The 17,073-nt window shown below is 50.6% G+C and overlaps 1 protein-coding gene across 1 annotated transcript in view; it reads right to left on the bottom strand.

The window, feature by feature from the left end:
• Positions 1 to 17,073, bottom strand: part of LOC105474216 (netrin 1) — a 228,394-nt gene that overhangs the window by 39,414 nt on the left and 171,907 nt on the right. The window contains exon 5 of the mRNA XM_011728715.3: positions 16,533 to 16,586. Coding sequence (XP_011727017.1) covers positions 16,533 to 16,586 — 54 coding nt within the window. The remainder of the gene's footprint in view (positions 1 to 16,532; positions 16,587 to 17,073) is intronic.

The raw sequence follows: 17,073 nt of genomic DNA, 5'->3' as shown, positions 1-17,073 counted from the left end.
GAGAAACACCTGCCAGCAGCCTCCCACACCTTCTTCAAGATGCAAATTCTGCCTCATAAGATGAACTTCCTAGAGTTTTTTTTGCTAGAGGAACTCAAATTTCCAGCTATGCCACCGGTCCTAAGTATCATCCTCTATTATCTGCCATCTGTGCCATTACAAAAACAGCAGCCCATCCAGAGGGGCGACAAGACACCTGATTGGACTTGAGGCTTCATTCACTTGGGCCCCAAAAGACTTGGCAGTCTCCTAGTGACGCCTGCCACCGGCTCAGGCCCACGGAAGGTTGTGTTGGTATCTGCTGACATGTGTGGATTTAGTTAACAATTAACAATCTGAATTAGAATATTCTATTTCTGTGTCTTTCTCACACAGTAAACCAGTCCCTTGAGGATAAAACTCCCTGTTCTACTCAGCTCTGTAACCCCAGCACCTAGCACAGGCTGTTGGTAAATGTGTGAGTGATGAATTAATGAAGAGAAAATGAATAAATGGACGCATGCATACATCCTCTGATCAAAATTCCCAGGGAATTCTAGGAGTTGGCAGGGAGCAGGGAAAATACTAAAAGCCACTATCAAGCCTGGCTGAACAAGAAATCCCCCATTTTCAGCCTGTAGCCCAGATGAGGTCAAGGGAAGGATTTATAGAGCACAGGATCAGTATTTCATAAACCCTTCCAAATTGCAGAAAAGGCTGCACCTGCCTCCATCCGTCTGCGGCCGCTAATCCGCTGTAACGGCTCTGTGCCCTCCATTCTATCTCCCACTCGGCGGGCAGAGTTATCCTGTGTATTCGCCTTTAATAAGCTGAAGCCATTCGGGCGCTGCATTCACTGGTATCTGCTCCCACCAGGCCAGCCCCATGGGGTCTCCTTGTCAGCTCTCCCAGTGAACAGGGGATTTTGTGTTCAGCAGGGAAAACAAAGCTGTCCCAATAGGGAACCAGTTGGCTCTCTATAGGCTTCTCCAGCGAGAGCCAACAGTGGACACAGACTGGAACTGCTGTCAACACTAAAGGGTGATTCAGCTGAGCTGAGCGGGGCTCCCTGGGAAGGTCATGAAAGAAGGATGCTTGTAGTCCTGTAGCGTTCACCCGGCTGCTTGGCTAGCCGGTTAGCTTGGCTGGTTAAGCCAGTGCCAATGAGGTCATGCCTTGGAACCCGATGTTGCCTTTGCTTAGCTTGCCTACACCCCAAACCTAGGCAGCTGTCGGGCAAAATACACACCCCGGGGCTAAGACTGGGCTAAACTACTTCCTATAAACACACACAAAGCTCCTCAAAGCTCACCACCACTTCCTGATGCCAAAATGGCAACACCATGATGACAGGTGGCCGCAGATGTCCCTGAAGTCAGCAGAGTGATCAAAAAAGATCTACAGTGAAGACTGTATGTGGTTACCAAACACTACTCCATTCCCCGACTCCCAACCAGGCATAGAGACTACATTACCCAGCAACCCCCTTGTAGTTGGGGTGGTCATGTGACTTGAGTCTTGGCCAATGGGACACATGTACAAGTGATCCTCAACATTTTCAAGCCCAGCCCATAGGTTTCCCATGAGCTCCCAATGTTCTCTTTCCCTGACTGTGGCTGGATGCAGAGAAACCCACAATGACAGGCCCTAGAAGATGGCAGAGCCATGTGATAAAAGGGGCCTGAGCCCCTGAGACTCAGTGCTTGGAAGGGAGCTACCCATCCAGGGCTGTGATGGACTGTGGTATAAGAAAGAAATAGCAGGGCTGGGTGCAGTGGCTCATGCCTGTAATCCCGAGGTGGGAGGCAGATGTGGGTGGATCATTTGAGGTCAGGAGTTCAAGACCAGCCTGGCCAACATGTTGAAACCCTCTACTAAAAATACAAAAATTAGCTGGGCGTGGTGGTGCATGCCTGTAATCCCAGCTACTTGGGAGGCTAAGGCAGGAGAATTGCTTGAACCCAGGAGGCGGAAGTTGCAGTCAGCCGAGATTGTGCCACTGCACTCCAGCTTGGGCGACAAGAGCGAAACACCATCTCAAAAAGAAAGAAAGAAAAAAAAAAAAAAGAAAAGAAACAGATGGACTATACTATCTGAGCTGTTTGTTACAGCACATAACCTTTCCTGATGAATACAGGGTTGTGAGAAGTAGAGAAAGAGTCTGAATTAGGACAATAGTGGGTGCAGCTGTGGTGGTATGCCTGTTGTCCTGTCCCAAGGGACCCAGGTCACTGTTTCCCAGCCTCTAACAGGAGCTGTTACTTGTGGGTACCAGGAATGGAGCTCAATGGTGCCTCCCGCACATATGGCCTCCCCTGTAGGTGAAAGCTAGTTAGTCCTTTGTCTGTCAGAACTGTTTTGGAAGTGTCTCTGGGAGGTCTACGTGTGACCTTCCCAGCAAAAGGTCAGATACAGTACTCAGGGATCTGTAGGATCCACAGCCAACCCTGAACTCTTGCGCTGTGATTCTCTCGCTCCAGTTCCCCTTGGTCTCTGGTCTTCTAGAGAAGAGATGTGAGAGATATCAGTGAGACTGTCATTACTGAGACCAGCTGGACACAGGAGGGAGGACACGGGACCTCAGAGAATAACCACCAGGTTTTTCTACAGTGTAGGGCTCTTGGAGAGTGGACAAAACAGAAATCCACAGATGGTCCCCAGATTCCAGTAAAACTTCCTTTCCCACCAAATCACTTACCAAGTATATAGCAAAGGTGGCTAGTGTCCCGCCCAGAGCCCCTTAACTGGGCCTATGCACCCAGCTGCACGCAGCTCACACTTGCACCCTTCTCTGAATGTTTGCCCTTGACGGATGGACACTGCTTTCCCTGGAGAGATCTGGGAGGTTACATATGCCCTTCTCCAGGGCACAGTCCATAGCCAATGGCTGTCTGACTTGGGCAGGTATCACTACCCAGCCCTTTTGCCTGTAAGTATGACAACTTCTTAAATATGATTCCCGAGCTCCCATGGGATCAGGCTGAGGCTAGACTTCCACTGTAGCCTTGTTTTCCCAGTTTCTTCCCCTGCACTCTCCTGCTTCCCTCATGCCCTTACTGGTTTCTCCTGAAAGCACCCCCTCAATAAATCACCCACACAAGAACCCCTGTCTTGGGCCCCCTGAGGCTCTGGGGAGAATTAAAGCCAAAGACAGCAGGGCCCCGATAACCTGGGTGGATGGGCTGGCATCCCACCCACAGCCATCAACTAGCCTCAAAGAAGAGGAGGGAAGGGATAAGTCCAGGACAATCCCAAAAGGTTACCACCTTCTTGGAGGCTTCTCTGTCTGGTGAAGATGGAAGCTACTCTGAAGATATCTTGGACCATGGGAAGATTTTAGATGCTGAAATGCAATTTCCTAATCCTTGGGCTGAAGGAGGTGGCCTCATAGGACAGAAGGAAAGCTGGTCCAGGAGACTAGGGGAGGGGAAGAGGGACGCTGGTAGATGCCTAGGGCAGCTTCAGCCTGAAGAAAATCTTGAAGCAGTTGTCTCTAAAATCTATTTCCCCTTCCATGAATTTCTTTTCTTTCTTTCTTCCCTTTTTTTTTGTTTTTTGACAGTCTTGCTCTGTCATCCAGGCTGGAGTGCAGTGGCGTGATCTCAGCTCACTGCAACCTCCGCCTCCTGGGTTCAAGTGTTTCTCATGCCTCAGCCTCCCAAGTAGCTGGGACTACAGGTGCCCTCCACCACGCCTGGTTAATTTTTTTTTTTGTTATTAGTCGAGACAGGGTTTCGCCATGTTGGCCAGGCTGGTCTTGAACTCCTGACCTCAAATGATCTGCCCACCTCGGCCTCCCAAAGTGCTGGGATTCCAGGTGTAAGCCACTGCGCCTGGCCCATGCCATGAATTTCTAATCCCTCTTCTGGAGAAGGAAGCTTTTCTAAGCCTCTGTGTCACTCCATAGCTTCCTGCTTAAAAGGACCGTGGTAAAGTGGCAACACTGGTTCTGCCATCGACTCACTGCATGACCTAAAACAAGCCACTGTCCTCTGGGCCTCAGTCTCCCCGTCTGTGAGATGTGCAGGCCCGATCAGATGACCTATCTCTAGGCTCCTTCTGATATTAAGATCCTGAATTTCACTCTCAGGATGCCTTTTTGACAATGCTATGCTGAGGAATGTCTAACAACTGGCTCTCTGGGGAACTTAAAAAAACGTGGCTTTGATTTTTACCATTTGTCAGCTTCCGAAGTGTAAATATTCCCACCGTGGCCAATTTCAAACTCCCAGCAGGACACCCAGAACGCAGAATTGGGCAGAGATGCACAGTCGGCCCTCGTGAGCCAGTGTGAGCAGGTGTGAACAGGTGTGAGCTGGCTCCACACACCACCAAGCTTCACGTGCCTCTCTGTGCAAAATAATTTCAGACCCCTGCTTCATTCCTGATCTCTGCAAACAGAAGGATTTCTCCTTTCCTTAATCCCACAATACACTGTACTCTCGAGCAGAGACCGCAAAACTGTGCAAATGACACCTGTCACAATCTACCTTAGGAAGGCACTGACCTCTGGAGAAAGGAATGGGGAAGGGCAACGCCCCGCTAGCCGCCTCCCTCCTAGACACCATCCACTGCCCTTACTGAAGCCCTGCCCTGGATGGCAAAGACAAGGCCCATGAACCATGCCCCAGGGCAGAGGCAGGAGACTTGTATCATGTGGCCACACAAACAGCTTTAGGAGCAGAGGGAGAGAGCTGCCAGAGGCAAGTCCTGCTCAGCAGGAGGTGGGGCTGGGGACAGTCTGAGCATAATCACACCAGCCACAGGAGGCAGCCGGTAGCCTCCCGGTCACACCACCACTGTGCTGGTCCTTCCAACTCTGAAGGTCTATCTCCACAAGAGCAAGGCTGCCTGGCAACCGGCTAAACAATGTCCCCACCAATCCCTTCTCCTCTTCTCTTTCCTCCCCTAGGGTTGAGCACCCTCCTTGGTCCAAATTCCCCATAATTTCTTCAACATAGCCCTGAAAGAAACTCCCAGGCACCCCCGCCACTGCCCAGGTGCTGTGCCTGAGACCACGAGGCTGGCTCTGCACCCCAGGCCCTGCCCAGCTGCTGACAGAACAGGGGAGGACAGCGGATGGGGTCTGGTGGCCACAGTGGCCTCCAAACCAGGCCTTCCCAGGCCCCAGCGATTTTGAGCTGGGAAGGGGCCAAATTTATCCTTTAGCCCAACTCTTTCATTTCGCTGGGAAGGCTGGGTCCAGAACTACCAAATGGCTTGCAGAACGCTTTAACTAGAGTGGAGTGAAATACTCAAAACCCATGATCTGCAGTAAAGGATTGCAGTGATGGTTGCTATTATTTAAGTCTGGAGTGGTTTTAGATCTGGCAGGGTATTTAAGTAATTAGACCACTGTGGGTCCTGTCCAACCCCCTGCCTCTGGGACTGGAGGGGGGGGCTTTACTCACCCCAGTTCAGTGGCTGCGGAGGTTAGGGGCAGGAGAGACTGTACGCTGAGGGCCTCAGGCCAGGTGTAACCCAGTTGCTACAGGTCCCCTCCCACCACAGCCCAGGACCTCTACAGGACTCTGCAAGGGGTTTCAGGCCGAGCTCTGAGCCTGGGCCACCTGGGGGGGTCTCTGCATCCACCCCTGCCTCAGCCTAGCTCCACAGCCTGCACTGCCCCACCCCTGCCAGCCTCTGCCAGCAAGGTCACTGTGACAGCTGTGTGACATGGAGGTAGGTCCCAAGGACTCCCATCCTCTCTCTCCTCCTGACACCTGTCACTTGTCCCGTTCCCATCAGCCATGCTCCTTGATCCCCCAGTGGGAAGCGCTCCCAAGAAGGGCTGAATATTCCGCCCCCACTTGCTCCTCTGGCCTCCCAGCTCATCCCTTTATCTTCCTCGAGGCTGGTGGCAGCTCCACCTGCAAAGGCCCAGAGACAGGGGAACAATGGGGGTCCTGAAACCCACCATGCAAATGGCTTCTTTGTGTTCCTTGGGGTGATGGAGGCCCAGGGCGGAAGGGTGGGGGGGCGGTAGAGCTCGCCTGGCCCCACTCACCCCCAGCCTGACCTCTGCCCTGGCCCTTTGTGCACGTCCCAAAAGGGAAAAAGACAGGAAAGGGACGGGGGTGGGAGAAGGGGGTGGGAGAAGGGGGTGGGAGAAGGGGGTGGGAGAAGGGGGTGGGAGAAGAGGCCAGGGAAAGTGAGGAAATGAGGAAGGTGGGGGGTGTAGGAGAGAGATTGAGGGAGACAGACAGCAGAGAGCGAGAAAGAAGAGAGGGGAAACTGACTTGCACAGGCCGCTCAGAAGCAGGTTCTCCTGGCCAAGGGGAAGTAAATGTTAAGCTGAACCCTAGGAAACTGCCATTTTTGTGGATCTCAAATGGTCATATACAGCGGCAATTCCGCACAGTCTGACCTAATACACATGGGCTGTCTGATCTCAAGGCGGGGGGCAGCGAGCAGGTCCCCCGCACCAGAAGAGCCCCATGGCCCCTTGGCTTGGGCTCTGCCTTTCTTTCCTGGACCAGAGTTCTGGGAACCTGAGCTGATGTCAGAAAACCTGGGTTTGATCTAGTGCTTCTTAGCCAGAGGCTCTTCTGTCTCCCAAGGGACACTTAAGTATCACAACTGGCCAGAGGGCAGGTGCTGGCATCTGGTAGGAAGAGGCCAGGGATGCTGCTTTATATCCTACAGTACACAGGGCAGCCGCCACCTCAAAAAGATCTCCAGCCCCCAGGTCAACAGTGCGAGACTGAGAATCCCACGGTTTAAACACCTTAAATAACTGTTGAATGTCTTCCCTTTCCACACCTTCTGACCCCACCGCTCACACCCCACGAAGCCACAGGACTGGAGATGGCAGTGCCTCTTCAACGGTAGGTGACGTTAACAGGGACAGCATGTACCACACGGAGAATACCTTCCATCTTACATGCCACTTTGCATCCTCAAAAGCAGCCCAGGAATGGCACCCAGATGCATTTCTAAATAGAGTACTTCATATATCACAACACTACATAATGTTTTGTTTTGTTTTTGAGACAGAGTCTCGCTCTATTGCCCAGGCCAGAATGCAATGGCATGATCTCGGCTCACTGCAACCTCCGCCTCCTGGGTTCAAGCGATTCTCCTGCCTCAGCCTCCAGAGTAGCTGGGACTACAGGTACCCGCCACCACGCCCAGCTCATTTTTTGTATTTATCGTAGAGACGGGGTTGGATGGTCTCGATCTCCTGACCTCATGATCCACGCGCCTCGGCATCCCAAAGTGCTGTGATTACAGGCATGAGCCACCGCGCCTGGCTAATATTTTATCTTCCAATTTAGACATTCTTCCCACATCATTATATGGCTATCCCATTGCCGAGTAACTCAAGCTTTACTCAAAGACGCGTAGGTTGTGTTTCTCTTTTGTTATTATAAGCAATGCTGCAATAGTCATCTCTGTAGCTAAATTTTGGCACACATTGCTATTTCCTTTGGCTAAATTCCTAGAATTGAACTGAGGGGGTCACGGATACCTTTGGATACACAATGCCAAATTACCCTTCATACAAGTGCCACCAGGTTACCCTCCCACCACCAGAGTAGGTGAGTATCTGCTTCCCCAACCCTTTTCAACACAGAGAATAATTACTTTTTATTTTCCAAAGTGTCATTCTAATCTCTAATTATTATTTTTTGAGACACGTTCTCGCTCTGTCACTCACGCTGCAGTGCAGTGGCATGACAGCTGGGACTACAGGCGTGCGCCAGCACCCCTGGCTTTTTTTTTTAGTAGAGATAAGGTCTCGTTATGTTGCCCAGACTGGTCTTGAACTTCTGGGCTCAAGCGATCCTCCCACCTTGGCCTCCCAAAGTGCTGGGATCACAGGCATGAGCCACCATGCTCCATCCCTAATAAGCTTTTAAAAGAGTATTCTTGTTAATGTTATTTTTTATTACTAGTAAGTTTAATGCTTCCTATGCTTATTGCCATTTGTACAAATTCTCTAAATTTCTAGTTTGCTTTTTTAACCCGATTACGTATTAGGATCTCTCTCTTATTGAACTGTAAAAGTTCTTTATTACCGAGGACATTAATCTTTGGTCAACCATGTCATAAATATTTATCTCACCTTCTAATTTGCCTTTTATTTTGCTTATAGAGATTTCTGAGATATGGAAGTTTTCCACTCATTATTTTTCGAGATGGAGTTTCGCTCTTGTTGCCCAGGCTGGAGTGCAGTGGCATGATCTCAGCTCACTGCAACCTCCGCCTCCCAGGTTCAAGCGATTCTCCTGCCTCAGCCTCCCGAGTAACTGGGATTACAGGCATGTGCCACCATGCCCAGCTACTTTTTTTGTATTTTCAGTGGAGGATGGGGTTTCTCCATTTTGGTCAGGCTGCTCTTGAACTCCCGACCTCAGGTGATCCGCCCGCCTCGGCCTCCCAAAGTGCTGGGATTACAGGCATGAGCCACTGCGCCCTGTTCCACTTTTTATTCAAAATCTTTCCTTTTATGCTTTTTGACATTTGTATCATGACTAAAAGGCCTTCCTCACATCAATATTACATTGATATTCCTCTATATGTTATTCTAGAACATTTAAGGACTTATATATTGAAAGTATATAAATCTTTAATCCATTGGTGATATACAGCGTATTTTGTTATTATTGTAAATAGCCAGTTTTCCCAGGACAATTTACTGATCGATTCATCCTTTTCCACACTCACAATCACAGCTTTACCATATGCTAAGTTCTTATGTTTACATTTGAGTATGTTTCTAGACTTTTTTTTTTCTAGACACAGTCTTGCTCTGTTGCCCAGGCTGGAGTGCAGTGGTGTGATCTCGGCTCACTGCAACCTCCACTTCCCGGGTTCAAGTGATTCTCGTGCCTCAGCCTCCTAAACAGCTGGGACTACAGGCGCGCACCAAAAAACCATGTCCAGCTCATTTTTGTATTTTTTGTAGAGATGGGGTTTCACCATTTTGGCCAGGCTGGTCTCAAACTCCTGGCCTCAAGTGATCTGCCTACCTCTGCCTCCCAAAGTGCTGGGATCACAGGTGTGAGCCACTGCGCCTGGCCTGTTTCTAGACTTTCTACTCAGCATTAGTGATCTCTCTATTCCAACACCAGTACTACACTCATTTAAATAATTCTGTTTACAATATCTTTAAATATCTGGTAGGGCAAATCACCCTCCATTAATCTTTTAAAAAAATTATTGGCAATTCTCACCCATTTATTTTTCTGGCTGAATTTAGGAATCCTGTTTCATGTAATTAGGATTTTGACCAGAATTATGCTAATATACAGATTATTTCTGGGAGAACTGACAGCTTTACAATTTTGGGTCTTGCCTTCCCAGAACGTGGCAAGACCCTGCTTTTCTTGCGTTCTTTCGTGTTCCTTGGAAAAGTCTTGTTCTTTTCTTTATAGACATTCTGTACTTTATTGCTACATTTATTTCTGTTTCATATTTTTACTGGTTTTCTAGTTGAGATTTTGTTTCCATTATCATAAAATTGATACGCATTCACTGAGTACTTACTACAGGCCACGCTGACCTTTGCATGTTCATTTTTAATGGCTCCTTGCAGAATTCTCTTAGTTCTAACAACCTTCAGCTGATTCTTTGCCGGTGGAGGCTTTGGGTTTCTTTACGCTCACCCATTCTGGGATTAGCTAATTTGCCTGGCCGGTCTCACCCTGGCTACCTTGTGGCCCCAGGGTCGGAGCTCTGTTAACTGTTCTCTAGTGCTCACCACCTGTAAGCCTGGTCATGCCAGCTCCACGCGCCAACCAACCACACTCACCAGCACCCCTTTAGCTGGCACCTGTAAAAAGCAGGGGCTTTTGACTGGCTGTCCCTCCATGTCTCTTTGGTTTCAGGTCACCCCTCAGTGGATACTTGAGTTTGTCTTCTTTCCTAGTAGGATGTTACCACATAGGATTTTTTTTTTTTTAATCTAAAATTGACCAAACAACTTAACTTTGGCTGGACACAGTGGCTCACCCCTGTAATCCCAGCACTTTGAGAAGCTGAGGCAGGCAGATCATGAAGTCAGGAGTTCGAAACCAGCCTGGCCAACATGGTGAAACCCCATCTCCACTAAAAATACAAAAATTAGCCAGGCATGGTGGCGTATGCCCATAATCCTAGCTACTCAGGAAGCTGAGGCAGGAGAATTGCTTGAAACCAGAAGGCAGAGGTTGCAGTGAGCTGAGATTGTGCCACTGCACTCCAGCCTGGGTGAAAGAGTGAAACTTCGTCTCAAAAAACAAACAAAAACGTAACTTCTGTGGGAATGGCATGGTGGCCAGCACCACTCATGGACTCTGCACCAGGGCAACCATGGCCAGAATCAGTGATGCTGCCTGCTAGGGCTCGCCAATCTCTGTGCCTCAGTGTGCTCCTCTGTAAAATGGGGAGATGACGGTACCTAGCTCCGTGCGTGGAAGAGATGATTAAATGGTTAATAATATAGAGCATTTGGAACAGTACCTACCACAGAGCAAGCATCTTATGTATATAAATGTTGTCTCCTTCTTCCCTGAGCCAGAATCCATTTATCTTTTATTCTGGGTCTGGTCCAGTCTTCTCTCAGGATAATACTAATCTGATGGTGTGTTAATGACTTCACTGGTCATTTATCTAAATGGCTAACCCAGGACAGCCTAACATCCCATTTCATACCACCCTTTGAAACCAGTGCCTTGGTCAGTGACTGGGCCTCTTGACCAGTGGCCTGGGCTGTCTGCACAGCCAGTGATCCCTGCTCCTCCCAGGGGTCTTATCTGTGGACCCCACAGCTCCCTTTCTGCTATACCGAGAGCCCTGAAGCCTCCCTACCTGGGACTCAAGGAACCAGACCCTTCTCAGATGCTTCCAAAAGGCGAGAGAGGCTCAGGCTGTGTAGCCAGAACTCGAAGCCATACACCCACAGCCAAAGGGCTGGAAGACAACAGAGGACTTCCGCCATCCCCTCCGAAGGTTCCCAGTGAGGCGACAGGAAGGCAAGCACGTCCCCCTTGCTGCCGATGCTCCAGTGCCTTGTCTCCAGGACGCTCACTCCAGCCCCAGACAAATCAGACTCACTTTACCCTTGGACTCTGACCCAAAGCACTGTTTTTTTTTTTAAATTGTGGCAAAACATACATAAGATTTAGCAGTTTTTTTTTTTTTGAAATGGAGTTTTACTCTTGTTGCCCAGGCTGGAGTCCAGTGGTGTGATCTCAGCTCACTGCAACCTCCACCTCCCAGGTTCAAGCAATTCTCCTGCCTCAGCCTCCCAAGTAGCTGAGATTACAGGCGTGCGACACCACACCCAGCTAATCTTGTACTTTTAGTAGAGATGGAGTTTCACCGTGTTGGTCAGGCTGGTCTCGAATTCCTGACCTCGGATGATCCGTCCAGCTTGGTTTCCCATAGTGCTGGGATTACAGGCATGAGCCACCGCACCCAGCCGGATTTAGCATTTTTAAGTGTACAATTGAATGGCATGAAGTCCATTCACAACACTGTACAACTCATCACCACTATCAAGTTCCAGAACTTTTTCATCACCCAAAAAGGAAAACCTGTACCTATTAAACAGCTACTCCCCAGTCCCTAGCAACCCCTAATCTGCTTTCTGTCTCTGGATTTGCTTATGCTAGACATTTCAGATACACGGAATCATGATATGCAGCCTTTGGGTCTGGCTTATTTCAATCAGCATGATGTTTTCAAGGTTCTTCCGTGTTGTAGCACATGTCAGAACTTCATTTTTTTTTTGAGACATGGTCTTGATCTGTCACCCAGGCTGGAGTGCAGTGGTGCAATCACGGCTCACTGCAGCCTCAACCTCCTGGGCTCAGGTGATCCTCCCACCTCAGCCTCCTGAGTAGCTGGGACTACAGGCGTACATCACCATGCCTGGTTTTTTTTTTTTTTTTTTTTTTTTTTTGAGAGATGAGGTTTCAGTATTTTGTCCAGGCTGGTCTCAAACTCCTAGGCTCAAGCAATCCATCCGCCTTAGCCTCCCAAAGTGGTGGGATTATGGGCGTGAGCCACCGCACCTGGCCATTCATTTCTTCTTATGGCTAAATAGTCCCTGTATAGATATGCCACATTCTGTGTATCTGTTCATCTGACAACGGACAGGTGGGCTGTTCCCACCTTTTGGCTATCATGAAGTCAAGCTCTTGACCTTTAATTGGTTTCTAGTTCTTACCTCTCTGCTTGGTTCAGGCTCTACCATGAGCTGCTGGAAGGCTCTGACGAGCCCACCATGCGGCTCCCTCAGTTGCCCCCTGCCTTGGGCAGTCCAACTTGTGACTTCCTGAGGTCTTCAAAAGCCAACCAAGCTGACTCTCCACACCTGTCCTCACGCCAGCAACTCCCACCCCAATCCCACCTTTCTGGATGGAGAAGCTGGCTCAACCCCTCATTATACCGTGGCATTTGTATTTTTCATGTCAATTTACTGGTTTTTCTTAATTGAGCACTTTGAACAGGCCCTCTACTGAGTCACAGGCTTTACTGAGATCATCCCATTTAATCCTCACAACAGCCCTAGTGGCAGGGTTGCGATTACCCCATTTCACAGACGAAGAATCCGAGAGAGGGATCAAGCAGCCCTCAGGTCTCAGCCTCCCATTTTAGTGCCCTTTTCTCCCTCTTCTCCCTCCCCACAACCCCTTGTCAATACCGCAGTCAAGTCTCATTAGCTCATTTTCCTGTATTCACCCAACTGATTCCCTATCCTGGTAAACAAAAACCTAAACAAGAGAATAATCCGTGCTTATCCAGGTTGCAGGTCTACATAAACCCAACTTCCTTCCATGAAGTCAAGAGGCCACCGGATGTGACTTCTCTAATGTCAACCCCCACCCCCACCACACAGGCCTGGTAGCACCTGAGTGCTGAGCGTCTCAGAGCGGTTTGGCTGCCAGGCTCTGCGGTGTTTTCCCTTCAGACTACCATTAAGGTAATATGCAAGGGTGCCCATGGTAACCACACCCACCCCAGGCTGGGACGGCTGAGGCAGTTAGCCAAAGGCACCAGGTAAGGCCCCGATGGGGTGAGTACCTCCAGAAGACAGGGTTGGGAGAGAGGACCTGGGATCCCTGATGGGAGGTGGAGGGAGCTCAGAAGTTGGCCAGCTCCATGCTCCTGTACCCCCAGAGCCCTGGGTCCAGCTCCCAATCAAAGGCAGCTGTGATCCCTCAAACCAAGGAGGCCAGCACAGGCAGCCCTTCCTGCCTCTGGACCTCTTTGCTGTGTTTCTGCTGCAAGGCCCATGGGCAGTGGGGAGGTGGAATTGGCTGCCATAGGCTCTGAGGGCCAATCATGCACCTCTCCCAATTTCACATTCAATGACATCTCATTGGGTAGCCAGAAACCGGCCAGGGAGGGAATATTGACACCAAGGGAAGTGGCAGATGCTACACATCGGCCCCACCCCCCGCCCCAGGCAGTTGCTAAATATTTACCAGCACCTCCATCCACACACAGGCCTCTGCCTGGGATGTGGGAGAAGTGGACCCTCGGGGGCGGACCCAGAACAAGCAGGCACTTCTGAAGAGGAAACCCCAGCAGGAGGAGCTCACTCCTGCCACAGCCAGCCAGGGAGGGAAGGGCCTGTGGAGCACTGGGTCCGCCCCTTCGTTCTTCCAGAAGGCAGAAAGGAGACACCATTGCATTGTCCAAGTTCTTAGAGTCAGTGAAGGGCAAACCCCTGGTCTCCTGGCTCCACACCAGTCTCCTCCCACCAAACCAAGTGGCCACCACAAAACCGAACAAACAATTTGCAAATCAAGAACTCCCCTTGAACTGATAGGTGGGGAACGGGTTGGGGAGGGAAGGCAGGTGTCTGTTTTATCCTTGAGTGCTGAGGTCTCTACAACCAATAAATAGGTGAGTGCCGGGGGAGCTTTGGGCACCATGCCCTTCTTGAGTGGGTGGTCCCTCTCTCCTTCCTCCTTGTTTCCCTCCTGGTCTCCCCGGCCGCAGACCCCCCCAGCCCCGCAGACACTACGTTCCTTGTCTCCCTGGCCCATGACGGTTTACCAGCTAGCTCTGTGAGCAGGTAAAGAACATTCCGGGAGTGAGCTGGCCCTTCAAGGGGATGAGTTCAGGGGAAGGTTATGTCCATCAGCTTTCACAACAAATTCTCAGCTTATTAATTCTCCTCTGGTACGCAGGCAAAAGCAAACAAGCTTTTCTCCGGCAGCCTCGCACAGAGGCCTCCCCTGTTCAAACACAGCAAGAGTGGACAGGTTTGGGAGCGCTGAGCTCCCAGGCCCCGCTTCCCAGGGGGCCCCCCTTGCCTCCTGCCTGCAATGTCTCAGCCGCTGAGACAAGGCACGCCCGGCCTCTCTGTGGTGGGAGGCCCCACGGTCCAGCACTTGTTGTCCCAGAGATGGTTCCGGTTCTCTGGAACATTCTCTGGGACAGACACCCTGGGTATCCCAGGACCCCCAGAGTAGGGCAGCGCGGGTCTGGTCAAAGCTACAAACATTGCTCCAGGCTTCCAACCTGCTCACTCAGCCTGTCTCTGAGGAAGATACTTTATAAGGATATTTATTTACTGCTCGCTTCAGTTTAAACCATACTTTTAAAGGTTCAGAATGAGGAAAGGAAATAAACAGTAACAAAGTCAAGCAGTCTGAAAAGTTAAACAACCCAAAGAAGACATTTCAAAGGAGGAGGCTGCAAGTATTTATAAGCAGCTGCTCCAGAATCTTTTGTCTGGCGGAGCCAAGAACCTTGGAAGTTTTATACCAGCTTCTTGCAGCCTATGTGGAAACCTCATGACATCCCTCCCCTCCACATCTTTCCCCATTTGCCCATTTCTGACTTGGAAGGGAAAAACTCAAAGTCAAGGGTTTGTGAGAAACCCAGAGTCAAGCTACAAGGACTAGAGAAATGGGGGGAGTGAGAGACAGACACGGAGATGGAGAGAGATCTTTAAGGTCTGTCTTGCTTTTGCATGAGCTGTGGACGCAGCCCCTGCTCAGAAGCCTCAATCCCCTGCAGTGTGCACAGCCTTAAGATCTTGTCCAGGTAAGTCTCAGTTAGGCAAGGACGAATGTCACATCAAGGAGAGCAAGAATCGAAGTTCTATTTAAGTCTCTTCTACCTTCAAAACTGCTCTCCCCTAGAGCTGAACTAATTGAGGATGTTCCTTTGAAATGTGCTGTGACACAGACAGCTTCCTCCTTGGCTCTGTCATCTAGTCTCCCTGTCATGCCGCTTCCTTCAATCCCTTCTCTTCGCCATTTCCCCTGCGTGGGGCTCAACCAAAGGCCCCTGAAGGCTCTGCAAACAACGCAAGACAGAACTGTCTCTGGCTTTCCCCGCGCTGCCTCTGGCACTCCCTGAAATGCATTTCTGTCCTTTCCTGTTTGCTGGCTGTTTGTGGACCATGCCTGTACAAGTGCTGAATCTGTCTTCTCTCAAGTTTCCAGTGCACTGCCAACACTCTCCAACATCCAGTCTGTATCCTAAAATACTCCGGCGGCCACGTGGGTTTGCAAGCTCCCCCATACCTCTCTACAGTCGTTTCTGGGGGAGGGAAAGGGTCCCCAGCGCCAGCATGAATGTCCATGCTGGGGTGCCTGTCACTTTCTGCCCTCTTACCCCAAGGACCAGTACACAAAAGCCCTGCGTGACCCCAGGACCAGGACTGTGGGTACAGGCCTGGGCTGCTCTCAGCAGGGCATCCGGCAGGGCTGTGCCCTCTGAGTGCCCAAAGCCAGAGCTATGCAACCCTTCTTGTGTCAAGGACTGTTGAAGCCTGTGGACCCTTCCTCAAAAAAACATTTCTCCATGCTAAAATAAAATACACAGGTCTACAAAGGAAATTAATAGTTCTGAAATGCCGCTGCCCAAATATCTTGAAAGAACCAGATGGATGGTATGGTTACGTTACGCGAGTGCTTCCTGATTAACGATTATAAATCAGGATCTAGCAGCGGGTCTAGTAACTTCTGTCGTTTTGAGAAGCAATAACCAGCATGAACAGTATTTATGATATCTGCAGCAGCTAGAATGTGATGTGAAAACCGCCGTGACTTCTGCTGGTGACCAAGGTGCAGGCTCGGCTGCATGCCGCGGTCTGCGGCCTCTCTTTGCCATGGAGGAAATGCTAAATTTTCAGTTGGACGCGAATGAAAATGAAGATGTGATTCTCCCCCACGCCCACCTCCCAGGCCTCCTGCATTCTGCTTCTGTGCTCCTGTGCCCAAGCCTCCTCCTGTATCCCCAGCACCTGGCTCCTTCCTTCTCTGCAGCCCCAAGAAGCAGTGACAGGCCCTCAGCTTGGAAGGTGCTGGGCTGGTGGGCAGCTGGTGGACAAAGAGAAGGAGCTCAGTTTTTAGGGTTCCAGGCTTGGGAGAGAGGCACCATTAAAATCTCCTCCATTTGATTCTCAGAGGGAAAGTCACAACATAGCGTCCCGTAGCTCCAGCTTCTTCAGTGCAACCCAGGGGTGCCAGTCATTCGGAGCAGACCCCAGATAGCGGTTAGAGGAGTCTGGGCTTCTGAACGCCCCTTCCCCGTTAACCCACCCCACCACCCCGCCACACAGCAAGAGTGGGAAATTAGAAGCGAAGGGGGCAGTTTACCTTCAGGCTCCTCCACGCTGCTGGCTGTGGTCGTCGGCGGCGCTACGGGGATCTCTTTGTGAGGTTCAAGACAGGAGTGAGGGGAGGGGGATGGTGGAGAGAAAACAAGGTAAGACGACATGATTTTTTGACTTTAGAATGAGCCCAGCACAGACTCCTCCCAACTTCCTGGGACCCTCCCCTCCATTTCCCATTCCCTGGCTCAAGAAAAGTCAGAGGAACAGAAATCAGCAGCGGCATCCTGGGCAGGTGGTGTTTTTCTCCTTTCGCCTAGCAGGGGGGCGTGAAGGCAGGAGGGAGGCGGCAACACAGAGCCTGGCCTTGCCCCCACCCCCGGGCCTGACATCAACTCAGCTCCACCCCTGGAGGGGTGGAGAGGGGTTTCCCCAGGCCACTCTCCTCATCGTGATGTGGCTACTGGGCCCTGCTCATCTCTAAGCTCAACTCACAGGTGGAGAAGGAGCCATGGCAGGACGGCACGCAAGGCGCTGGGAATCTGCCCAAAGGAAAAGGTTTCTCCCACATGCAGAGAAGTGTTGGC

This window comes from Macaca nemestrina, chromosome 17 (assembly GCF_043159975.1).
Source record: "Macaca nemestrina isolate mMacNem1 chromosome 17, mMacNem.hap1, whole genome shotgun sequence".
NCBI lineage: Eukaryota > Metazoa > Chordata > Mammalia > Primates > Cercopithecidae > Macaca > Macaca nemestrina.
The sequence above is the reverse complement of the archived record's forward strand: the minus strand, read 5'-3'. Positions and strand labels throughout refer to the sequence as shown.